General features: G+C 43.8%; 1 protein-coding gene across 5 annotated transcripts in view; it reads right to left on the bottom strand.

The window, feature by feature from the left end:
- The window catches only part of Phf20 (PHD finger protein 20), a 117,259-nt gene that overhangs the window by 57,173 nt on the left and 46,920 nt on the right, over positions 1-13,166 (bottom strand). For 3 of the 5 annotated variants that reach the window (XM_052723476.1, XM_052723481.1, XM_052723477.1), the window contains exons 3-4: positions 3,669-3,840; positions 472-556 (exon numbers count right to left, since the gene is read on the bottom strand). In XM_052723476.1, coding sequence (XP_052579436.1) covers positions 472-556; positions 3,669-3,840 — 257 coding nt within the window. Of the gene's footprint in view, positions 1-471; positions 557-3,668; positions 3,841-13,166 lie in introns of those variants that run through there. The other 2 variants (XM_052723480.1, XM_052723479.1) reach the window with 2 other exon arrangements.

The following is a 13,166-nucleotide window of genomic DNA, read 5'->3' as shown; positions in this document are numbered from 1 at the left end:
CACATTTTCAAAACTCTAGCAAGGCAATGACACTCGGGGTTCTGTATCCAAGCCCTCAATTTCCACCCTAAATCACCTTGCATCCATCCACAAAGCATATTTTCAAATGTCTGCTGATGTCCATTTAATCTGTAAGTCGTTCACGAATATTTAAAAAAAAAAAAAAAACCATGGTATTTATTTCACCAAAATACCAAGAAGTTCTAGATAGAAAGGACCCACAGGCTTTTCAGCAGAGTCCACTGTGACTGGCTGAGGAAATAATGACTGGAATTAATCCCCTCCCTCTCTTTTATTTCTGGTGCTGGGGACTGAACCTAGGGCAGATCCATCCTTTGTATCCAGCTTTCTTTCCATTTATAATCTCTTCCTACTGCCAGGCATATTAACTGAAAAGAATCATTCCTAGACAATAAATACTGATACACTATTAAATGAAAAAACAAACAAACTGCAATTGCAACCCCTTACCATCCTTGTTCACAGCAGTGACTTTGGCTGGATAAAATCGACAGTCAGACCAGCAAGCAAGCACTTGCTCGTTTATTTGAAATTCCTATAAAAAAAAAAAAAAAAAAAAAGTAAATGTCCAGTTACCAACAGAATTCCATAGGGTGTACTTCATAGCACAATTCATAAAAGCCGCTGGGAGGCATGAGTGGTAAGGGAGGGCTGTAAGAGTGCTGGAAACAAGTAATCCTAGCACCGGGGGACACTAAGGCAAAAGGACAAGGAGCGTGAGGCCAGCCTTGGCCACACAGAAAGATTCTCAAAAATGAACAAAGGGCTGACAAGATGGCTCAGTGGATGAGGCAAGTACGGACAGGCCTGGCAACCTGAGTTCTATCCCTGGGACACACATGCCAAAGCAAAAGACAACTGCAAGTTGTCCTCTGACACTTAAAACCTATGCTGTGGTATAAGTGCATATGAACACACACACACAAAATAAATAATTTTAATAAAATAATAAGTTTTTTAAAAAGGGTCAGTCAAGGGCTGGAGAGATGGCTCAGAGGTTAAGAGCACTGGCTGTTCTTCCAGAGGTCCTGAGTTCAATTCCCAGCAACCACATGGTGGCTCACAACCATCAGTAATGAGATCTGGTGCCCTCTTCTGGACTGAAGGGATATACGCAAGCAGAACACTGTATACATAATAAATAAATAAATTTTAAAAAATAAATAAATAAAAAGGGTCAGTCACGATGACTCAGCAGGTCACAAGCCCAACAACCTAAATTCAATCCCCAGGACCCACATGGTGAGAAGAACCAGCTCCTGAAAGTTTTTCTGCACATGTGTATCATACATACACAAACAAATATCATTTTTAATTAAAAAATGACAACACTTGGAGCTGGATAGATGGCTCAGTAGTTATGAGTACTTGCTGCTCTTGCAGAAGACTGGGATGTGGGTCCAAGCATCCACATCACATGGAAGCTCAAAACTGTCTTAACTCCATTTCCAGGGGATCCAACACTCTTGTTTGGCCTCTTCAGACACATAGACACAGTATATATACGTGCAGGCAAACACTCGTAGAAGAATATATATACATATATGCAGATGCATATATATACATATACGAATATATGCATCTACATATATGCATACATGCACGTGTGTGTGTGTGTGTGTGTGTGTGTGTGTGTGTGTGTGTGTGTGTGTGTGTGTGTGTTTACCTGCATGCTTACCAGACCAACAAGAGTGGATTGGAATGGGCTATTGAGACACAAGATGATTCTGATGGTCAGCACAGAGAGCCAAAAGTAAGAAGTAAGAAGGCTGGAGAGACAGCTCAGGGGTTAAGAGAACTTCCTTCAGCAAGGTGGTAGTGGCTTCAGAGGCAGAGGCAGGTAAATCTCTATGACTTCAAGGCCAGCCCCATCTACAGATTGAGTTCCAGGACAGCCAGAGCTACACAGAGAAACCCTGTCTCAAAAAAAAAGTGCTTGCTTCTCTTGCAGAGGACCTGAGTTTGGTTTCCAGTAACCACGAAGTGGCTCACAACCATCTTTATAGCTATAGTTCCAGGAGATCTGATGCCCTCTTCTGACCTCTAAAAGCACCAAATATTTACACACATGCAAACCCCATACACATAAAATAAATAAATCTTAAAAAAAAAAAATCTGGGCATTGTCACGTGCACCTTTAATCCCAGCGTTCGAAAGCAGAAGCAGACGATCTCTGTGAGTTCAAAGCCAATGTGGTCTACATTGTGAGTTCCAGGATAGTTAGGACTACATAGTGAGACCCTGTCTCAAACAACAGACTAACTAATAATAAATAAATAGATAGATAAGGCTGGGACCTAAGAGTCCCTAAGCCAGGGAGGTCTGCACAGGCACAGAACAGCACCAAGACAATCTTCCCCTAGCTGGTATTCATAATGAAAGGGAATCTAGGATCCCAGGGCTACCAGAGAACATGGCTAGTTTAGGAGCTGGAAGAAATGAGGCTACTTCCTCTTCTGGGAAACAGCATTCATGGCATTTCATGGCACCCACACTGCTGCCAGGTCCCTGACCAAAGGAGGCACTCATGCACCTTCCTATTTCATACTCTTTTCTCAGCACATAGTTTGCATTCATAAATTCTAGAGGATGAACATGGAATGATCAAATGGAATAATAGTGAACAATCCTAAATTGGAAGGAAAAAAAAGCAAAACAAAAAGGCCAGCCAGAGTTCAAGTTCCTCAGTGAGGTTAAAATGGAAACCAGAATCCAGGCTGAGTCAGATCCCAGAGCAAAGGCTACCGCAAATGTCTCAATGTCTGTTTTAAACAAAAGTAAAGGTTTGTGTGTCATTTTGAAGGTAATTAAAGCTCCAGGCACAATGATGAAAACAGTTCTCCAGGGCTTATACAAGACTGTATAACAAACTCAGGATCCACATATAAAATGACTGCTCAAACAATTGGAGATCTTCATGGACACCTTATCTAGTATACAACATTCTAGACACAGTGGGTCTAGATAGTTTTAGTTATCGTTGGTTTTAGGATGGGTCTCATGATATAGTTCTGGTTGGTCTGGAGCCTGCCATGTAAACCATGCTGGCCTCAAGCTGTACAAGTGTCCTGCCTCTGCCTCTCACGTGCTGAGATAACAGTGCCACTGGTTTGGTTTGGTTATTTGGACAGAGTCCTTGACCTTTTGACCCTCCTCTGCCTCCACATCCTCAGTGTTGGGATTAAAGGCATGTATCACCATTCCTGGCACGGGAGAAGTGGTACAGGGGGTATTTAAGACAAGGTCTTTACTTTGTAGCTCACGCTGGCCTCAAACTCACAGCAATCCATGAACCTTGGCCTCCCAAGTACTAGGATGAGCAACCATACCTGGCTTATTATACAAATATTCCTACTGTATACCCAGCAGTATTTCAGAAACTAGGAAAACAGTGTTCTCTAAAAGAGACATAAGATCCTATTCATATGGATGAAACCCCAATATAAGTTAGCTTCTACCACATCAATTTCATCAAACAAGTAAAAACTAGACTCTTACAGAGAGCACATGGTTACCACCACAGGCCAAGGCAAGGATTGCTCACCAGTGGGTACTGACTTGCCCACTAAAGATCAAAGGCTAGACACAAACTGCCTGCTGCTGATCAGTCTCACTCAGCACAGAACTCCACTGATGGGCTACTCACAGAAGATCCATCCTCTTCCTGTAAGCCCTCTTTCCTCAGCTGAATTTTCTCTAAAGGGCGGAGATAAGGACTGTCCCAGCAAAACCACTCATCATAACGATGGTTCCAACGCTTGAAATGGATGAGAACTTTCCCTTCTTCGTAGTCAATGTCTTCAATGTGAGCCGGATACCTGAGTCAGAAAAAAGGAAAATTACCTTAATGCCTATCCAAACATCCAAGCCTCTTTTCACAGAGCATAATACAAAGTATTTAAGATCTACCATTTTGTTCTTTTTTAATTTTGTTATTTGCTTTTAAACATTTATTTATTTATATGGATGTTTGGCCTGTATGTATGTTTGTGTATCACTTGAGTGCCTGCTGCAGCCCACAGAAGTCAAGGGAAAGTGGGATTGGAGTTACAGATGGTTCTGAGCCACCATGTGGGTGCTAAGGAATCAAGCACAGGTCCTCTGGAAAAGCAGCAAGTGCTCTTAACTGCTGAGCCCCTCCAGCACCAAAGTCCTACCATTTTGAAGCTAGGCATGGGGTACTAGCCTGCACTCTGGGTCTAAGGCAAAGGGATTGCTGCAAATTTGAGGCCAGGCCAACTTGGGCTTCATGAAGATCCTGTCTCAAAAAGAGGGGAAAAAAAAAAAAAAAAAACTCCTAACACTGAGATGCTGTGTAACTAGGTCAAATAAATTACAGAAGTTAATAGACTTGGATTCAAGTCTCATGGGGCAAGGCTGACGCATACCTGTAATTACAGCCCCTCAAAGGCTGAAGCAGAAGAAAGTGCTACGAATCCCGGGAAGTCCCATGAAACCCAGACTAGAGACCCGTCTCAAAAATTAAAAACAATAATAAAAGTCTTGAAATGGAGCAAACCAGATGGTAAAAGCACTCGCCACATAGGCTGATGAGTTCCATCCCCAGAACCCACACTGAAAGGAGAGAATAAAATCCAAAGGTTGTCCTCTGACTTCCATGTGAACGCTGGCATGGGCACACACTCAGACCTTTTTAAAAAAATCTCAACAGGGTGCTTTCTTTTTTCTTTTTTTTGGTTTTTTGAGATAGGGTTTCTCTGTATGGCTTTGGTGCCTGTCCTGGATCTCCCTCTGTAGACAAGGCTAGCCTCAAACTCACTTGCTCTGCCTCCCGAGTGCTAGGATCAAAGGCGTGCGCCACCTCCGTCCGGCCAACAAGGTACTTTCTTAGATGATGAACTATTAACCTTTCAGAGCCTGAGTTCACTCGTGTGAAGTTGGCTACAGTTCCAGTTAAAAGAGATGACATATACACAAGGCCTGGGGACAGAGGCGGCAAGAGACAAATGTGAACCACTGGTTCCATTAGCATGTGCCCAGTGACTTAACACAGCCTCATGAGGTTAGGTTTTTGTTTAGTTTGGTTTGTTTCTTTTGATTGGTTGGTTTTCTGAGACAGGGTCTCATGTGGCCCATGTTAGTTTCAAACACTATGTAGGTAAAAATTCCTCAAACTTCTGATCATCCTGCCTCTACTTTCCAAATGCAAGGATTATTGTGAGTGCCAGCATACCCAGCTGTTCCTGAGCATTTTTAAACCATATAATGAAGTACTGCATGGATATTGAAAAGGACAACATGATTCCTGATGTAAAAAGCTCCCGTAATGGATTGAGACAGGATGCACAACACTATGTAGGCTAAGCTGTTATATGAAGTGTTTAATTTTTATTACATTTTATTAATTGTATGTGTGCTTGCATACATACATCAGAGGACAACTTCTAGGAGTCAGTTCTCTCCTTCCAGTATATTGGTCCCAGGAACAGAACTCAGCCTGCCAAGCTTGATGGCAAGTACCTTGACCTGCTGAGCCATCTCACAGGCCCTATTACTTGTATATTTCAAGTTTTTTTTTTTTTTTTTTTTTTTTGGTTTTTCGAGACAGGGTTTCTCTGTGTAGCTTTGCGCCTTTCCTGGGACTCACTTGGTAGCCCAGGCTGGCCTCGAACTCACAGAGATCCGCCTGGCTCTGCCTCCCGAGTGCTGGGATTAAAGGCGTGCGCCACCACCGCCCGGCTATTTCAAGTTTTTTTGTTCATTTGCTCTTTTGAGACAGGCTCTCACTATGTAGCCCTGGCTGGACTTGAACTCACAGAGATCTGCCTGCCCATGCCTCCTGAGTGCTGGGATCCAAGGCATGTGCCATCACACCCAGCTATTACTAGTTTTTAAAGGAAGGTGAATAGGTACAAATATCTGGGGGATGCAGAAGTGTGGCCAGCTCGGCCTATGGGCTCTTTCAGTCTCCATTCCACCCTTTCTAGATTGAGAGTTGGGAAAACAAACATCCCCCACTCCCTTCCAATAAGCAATCAAGATGACCAGACCATCCACACACATGTAAATTAGAGTTTGTTAAAATGCAGCTCCTGCCGGGCAGTGGTGGCGCACGCCTTTAATCCCAGCACTCGGGAGGCAGAGGCAGGCGGATCTCTGTGAGTTCGAGGCCAGCCTGGGCTACCAAGTGAGTCCCAGGAAAGGCGCAAAGCTACACAGAGAAACCCTGTCTCGAAAAACCAAAAAAAAAAAAAAAAAAAAAGCAGCTCCTGACTAAAGAGCTTGGCCTTTGACCTCAGATCACCAAGGAGCTCCTGGATGTGGCTGCTGCTGCTCTTCAAAAGTGAATGTCTAGCCACCAGCTGCTACATCAGTGGTAAAGAGCAGCCGTGTGGGTCACAATGCCAATAATGACTTCCTAGCTGCCAAGGCCCCAGTGATAGCTCCTCCAATGGGGACTCTAAAAATAGCCTCCTTGAGTCTCTCAACTCCAATCCTTTACTGTTTTATAAGTGCCCGATTCCCAGTGTTCAATCTTTTTATGGCTAAAACTCTCAAAGAAGTTGAGCATGGTGGCACACTCCTGTAATCTTAGCACTCATGAGGCAGAAGACTGTAGGCCAGCCTAGAGCTATGTAGTCAAATACTGTCTGCCTCCCTCACCCCCAAAAAAGCTAGTAGTGTAGCATATACCTGTAAGCCCAACACTGAAGAATTTGAGCAGAAGGGCCCTTGCATGTTCAAGGCCAGCATGAGATGCAAAGCAAGGGTAGGCCTGGAGAGACTGCTCAGCAGGTAAAAGTGCCTGATGCCCTGAATTCAATCCCTGAGACTCGCATGATGGAAGGAGAGCCAACCACTGCAAGTTGTTCTCTGACCTCCACAGGCATGCCATTCTGTGCATATACACACAAACATTACAAAAATAATTTTTAATATAGTGTCTTAAAGCAAAATCCTGTCTCAAAACAAAACAAAGCTGGGTGTGGTCGCATGAATCTGTAATCTAGTACTCTGGAGATAGATAAGAATGATCAAGGTTCCCTTCAACCATGTGGCAAGTTGGAAACCAGCCTGGGCTACATGAGACCCTGATAGGAGCTGGAGAGCTGGCTCAGCAGTTAAAAGCTCATACTGCTCCTGCAAAAGACCCTATTGGTTCCCAGCACCAACACTGGGTGGTTCATAACTGCCAGAAACTCCAGTGCTAAAAGATCCAATATCTTCTGGACTCTGAGGGCACCTACACTCATTCATATGTGCACATACCTACAGACACATACATATATCCATAATTTTTTTTTTTTTTTTTTTTTTTGGTTTTTCGAGACAGGGTTTCTCTGTGTAGCTTTGCGCCTCTCCTGGAACTCACTTGGTAGCCCAGGCTGGCCTCGAACTCACAGAGATCCGCCTGGCTATCCATAATTTTTAAGTAATTAAATACATTTATTTTTATTTTATGTGTATGGGTGTTTTGCCTGCACATATGTCTGCCAGTGTGCACCACATGCACACCTGGTACCCATGGGTGTCAGAAGAGGGTACTATTACTAGATCCCCTGGAACTGTAGTCATAGTTCACTGCCATATGGATGCTAGCATTGAATCCAGGTCCTGTGGAAGAGCAGCCAGTCTCTTGACTACTGAGCCATCTCTCCAACCATAATTAATTTTTTTGTTTTGTTTTTTTGATACAGAAATCACTATGTAGACTAGGCTGGCCTAGAATGAGCTATGTAGACCAGGCTGGCCTTAAACTCATAGAGAAGGTGTTTTTGTTGTTGTTTTATACTATTGCCTAACTGGCCTTGAACTTGCAGTCTGCCTCCCAAGTGTTGGAATTACAAGAAAAGTGTATTGTGTTGGTGGATTCCAACTGTTTGTAGACCTAAAGACAACTCTCCAGGAGACTAACAGTAGCCAAGGACAGTTTCCTGGAAGTGATCTGCTGTCTCTATTTCTCTAATGTGACAAATTTGGGGCTAGAACAGTTCAGCAGATAAGAGCACTTACTGCTCTCGTAGAAGACCACATCGTGGCTCACAACTCTAGGTCCATCGGAGCCAATATGCCTCTTCTGACCTGTAGACACCTCCATGGGCTTAAAACACAAACACTCAGGTGTACACATACCCATAAAAAATAAAATAAAGCTGGGCATAGTGGCACATGCCTTTAATCAAAGCACTTGGGAGGCAGAGGCAGGTGAATCACTGAGTTTGAGGCCAGCCTGGTCTACAGAGTGAGTTCCAGGACAGCCAGAGATACACAGAGAAACCTTGTCTTGAAAAATGAAAGAGAATAAAAATAAGTAAGTAAATATTTTTAAAATAAAAATTAAAAATAAGTGATAGGAAGTAAGTCACTCTTGGGTGAAGAAACCTATTTGTGTGTCAGGAAAATAGGAGGCAGTAAAGACCATCTTAGACTTTGACCCAGGAGGACTTAATATTAGAAACTGACCCAGTAGAACTTACAAGATCACAGGTGCTATCTGCCTTGGGGACAGCTTAGCTTCATGGTCATAGGGCTTTAAGTGCCTCTGATGTAGCCAGTCAATTACAGGCCCCCAAAGAGAGCGCGCGCGCGCGCGCGCACACACGCGCGCGCACACACACACACACACACACACACACACACACACACACACACACACACGCTGACACCCCACCCCACCCTCAAGGCAAACTAGACTAAGCCTTCAGACCATTAGGTTGAACTCCATATTAGTGACAACAACTGCTTTCACCAAAGAATTTCATCTGGCTCAGCCTGAACATCTGGACAACTACAAGGCAGGCTGGAGGGGATAGGAAAAGGTTAGCAGGTCAGCTGTGAGTATTCCATTCACACACAGGAAAAGGAAGATTGACTTCCTACCTTCAAAATGTAACTAGGAGCCACTGAGATGCCTCGGTAAACCAATACTAGCTAGAACTCACACTTCTTTGTTTTTCTTTTCTGTTTTGTTTCTAATTTCATGTGTATTGGTGCTTTGCCTGCACATAGTCTGTGTACCACATGCATTCCATGCATTCAGAGCCCCTGAATGTCACAAAAGAGAGTTGGATGCCCTAAAAACGGAGTTACAGATTATTGTGAGCTGGGACCTCTGGAAGAACAGTGCTCTTAACAGCTGAGACATCTCTCCAGCCCTTTTCGTTGTGTTTTGTTTTGTTTTGTTTTGTTTTTGGAGACAGAATCTCACTACGTAACTCTGGCTAGCCTGGAACTCAAAATAAACCTGTGTCTACAGATAGGAATACCAGAAACAGTGACACTTCTGACAACAGAAGAGTCTGTAATTAGAGCAGGATCCAGAGAAGCAAAAGGTAGAAAAGGGAAGAACCGAGGAACTTCCTAACTGGGTCCCCTAAACGGGTGACAAGAAAAGACTGACAAGCTTGACAGCTGTAATCTCAGCACTCAGGAAGCTAAGCAAGAGACTGTCACAGCTTAGCCTAGCCTGGGCCTTAAAATTTAGATGGGAAGTGGGGAAGTTGGGGGGTGGGGCGGGGGTGGTGGAGTATATGAGAGAGGGAAGGGGAGAACGAGAAAGATAAAGAAAGAAGAACAGAAAAACATGACATAAAAGTTCAAGATGCCATATCACCACTATGCAATCAAGAACTACTAAAACAACTATTTGCAATTAACCTGCCTGTGTAATCTTCTTCCAGCAGTCACTGCAACGGCTTCAAAATGTCTGCAAGCTTAAGATAGTCCAAATTTTGTTCTTAACCATTACCTTTATTGTAATTTTTCAAGCATGAAGAGGCTCCCTTCTCTGAAACTCAAAGACTTGGCAAACAAGCATGCACAGAAGAGCAGACTCATCTGAAAGAACACTAAGAAGGTGAAAATAGCTGCAGGCATTAACCCCACTTCTAAGAAATAATGTAATCCTGGGGCAGTAGGAGTCAAGCTTAGTAAGATTCCACAATCATTTATAGCTTAATTCCTCTACTTAGGACCAAAGAAGAAAAATTAATCTAATAACTCAACTACCATTCCTAGCAGTATCCCCAGCCCCCAAACCTTCTTCTTCTTCTTCTTCAGACAAGGTTGGTTTTCCTTCCTACTGGTTGTCTCCTTACATGTACAAACTACCGCTCCTCCGGTGTGAGTGTGTATGAGATACAGAATATAAGCTTTCTTCAAAGAAAGCTTGATAAGACATCCTCTGATATTAAAATATATGGAGGCAGACTCTGAATGAGAATGCCCCAAGCAGATCCTGTTCCCTGATGCTCCAGGAGCAGGAAGGTAACTGAACTCAAAGTCAGGCAGAACAGAAGAGCCAGTCCCTAGACACCACTCAAGCCAGGGTGCTCACCATCCTACCAGCTCTTCTAATTCTGACCTGGAGCCAGTATTCAGAACAGACTAGAGATGACTCATCCAGACCATAAATGGACACAAAGAGCACAGGAGTCCTCTGAACACACCATCTTCACTACCTCAGACTGATTCACACCAGGGGAAAGCAGAGCCTATGACAAATGGTGCGCACCCCTGCCTTCAAGGGGTGGAGTCTCATGATCCGCTTCTTGAATACGGCAGAAGGAATGGTATGGGACTTCCAAATCTGGGTCATACAAAAGTTCCTGTTGGTACTGGATAAACGCTGATACTTTCAAAGAGGACCCAGGTTCAACTCCCAGCACCCACTCGGCAGCTCTAGGAGCTCTGATGGCCTCTGAGGACCCAGGCATACAAGTGATGTGGTGCACAAACACACATGCAGGCCAAACACCCACACATTATAAAATAAATAAAGATCCTGTATGTTTGCTGTATGGCACCTTATAGTTGAGATCATTTCCATCTCATCAGCTAGGTGCCTTACACAGCCTAATTCTAAACGTATTTGTCACCAAAAAATAATAAATATTATATAACTACAAACTTAAAATGGTCAAAATAGTAATCTGGAGCTGGTGAGATGGCTCAGGCAGGAAAGCCCTTGCTGCCAAGTCCAAGAACCTGAGTTAACCCCTAAAACCTAAATACTGGAGGGAACATAATCAACTTATTTACCTGGGGTTGTTTTTTTTTTTGGGGGGGGGGTTATTTGGTGGGGTCTTGCTGTGTAGCCCTAACTGGCCTAGAACTGATCAGACTCGACTCCTGCCTCTGCCCTAGGGCTGAGATTACAGGCACGTGTCACCACACCCAGAAAATTATATGTATTTCAGTATACACAGTACTGCTACTTTTGCCTACATGCTCTTGGGTTCCTTCCCATCAGGGGAAAGTCAAGAACAACCAGGTGCTACATTGTGAAAACATTATAAATTCCTATGGAAAGGGCTGCATGGCGGAATCAAGGCGTCCCCTCAAGAACCCACACCAAAGTCCAACTCTATGAATAAGTCACTTTGAACTGCAAGCCTGAACCAAAACCTCCCAGTTAGCTGCTCCTGAATTCTGACCCACAGAAACTTGGAGGATAATAAATGTTTAACCTTGTTTCAAACCTCAAACCACTAAACTCTAAGAAAACTTGTTACAATACAATTAAGAACTAACAAAGTAGCATTTGCAGGACTCTGCGGTTTTCTAAAAGTAGAGACTGTGCGTTGGAGGCTCCAGATCTGGGGTTTTCCAGTTTGAGAAAAACTTCTGAAAGCTACTGGACAAACCAATATACCTAGGCTCAACAGGAAAGGAGAGGGCTGGAGGGACCCAAAGCTCCTGCCAAGTACAGGGAAAGGCTGACTCCAGAGGCATGTCCAGAGGGGCAAAAGCAACAGGTCTGATTCAGGGAAACAATGCTGACTTGTTCATACTGTAAGCCTCCAAGCCCTAGGAAGGCTGGCTTGATGCTCAGGCTTGCCCTTCACAGTAAAATCAAACAACCTACTACCACAAGCCTCCTGCTCACATAACAGCAACTGGCAATGCTGGGTGGGGATCTGGTCCCCACCCCCATGAACTAGAAATGCAACCAGAAGCAGCAAGGTGGAGAGTGAAGGAAGGAACCTAAAAGGGGAGAAATTGCCTTCTGACTGCTACGCCAGGGCTGTGGCCCAGTGAGCAGGTGTTAGCCCAAGCAACACCTTGGGCACTATCCCCAGTACTGCCAAGTCAAAAAGCAAAAATATTGGGGCCTACTCCAACCGGCCATCAGTCACCCGTTTATCATTGCTGGAGTAAACAGGAATCATGAACTATTAATAACTCATGTGTAAACTGGGTGTGGTGGCTCATACTTCTAACCCTAGCACTAGAGAGTCTGAGACAGAAGGACTGTCCAGATTTGGAGGCTAGCCTGGACTACAGAGCAAGTGAAACTCTGTAGCAAAAATAAACAAACAAGGGCCCTCAAGATGACTATGACTTAGCAGACAGAGACTGTTCTTAGCACTAAGCCTATCTTAGCACTAAGCCTATCCCTGGAACCCACACAGTAGAAGAAGAAAAATGACACCTGCAAGTTGTTCTCTACAAACACACAAACTAATTGTTGTTGTTTTTATTTTTTGTTTTTTGTTTTCTTTTTTTTTTTGGTTTTTGGAGACAGGGTTTCTCTGTGTAGTTTTGCGCCTTTCCTGGAACTCACTTGGTAGACCAGGCTGGCCTCAAACTCACAGAGATCTGCCTGCTTCTGCTTCCTGAGTGCTGGGATTAAAGGCGTGCCCCACCACCGCCGGCCTTTTTTTTTTGTTTTTTTAAAACAGAGTTTCTCTATGTAACAGTCCTGGCTATCCTGGAATTCTTTGTAGACCAGGCTGGCTTCGAAGTCAAAGAGATACGCCTGCCTCTGCCTCCCAATTGCTGGGATTAAAGGTGTAATTTTTTAAAATTTAATAATAATAATAAAAATACAGCTAGGTGTGGTGGTGAATGCCCTTAATCCCAGCACCTGGGAGGCAGAGTTCGAGGCCAGCCTGGTCTTTAGAGTGAGTTCTGGGCCAGCCAATGCTATATAGTGAGACCTTCTCTTCTAAAACAAAAAAACAAAACAAAACAAACAAAACCACTCATGTGCATGGCTTGCTACAGGGTTTACAAAGGACCCTTATATAAGGAATCTCACATGATTTTACCACAATCCCATGAGGACTTAGGAATCATTACCATCACTACATCCATTTTACATGTGAAGAAAAGGAAACTCAGTGACTAACAGGAGGACAACCAAGGTCAGCATCTAACTCCTGCAACTCTAAGCCCATCG

Source organism: Peromyscus californicus, unplaced genomic scaffold (genome assembly GCF_007827085.1).
Source record: "Peromyscus californicus insignis strain IS unplaced genomic scaffold, ASM782708v3 Scaffold_7__1_contigs__length_154581171, whole genome shotgun sequence".
Taxonomy (NCBI): Eukaryota; Metazoa; Chordata; class Mammalia; order Rodentia; family Cricetidae; genus Peromyscus; species Peromyscus californicus.
This window is presented reverse-complemented; position numbering and strand designations above follow the sequence as displayed.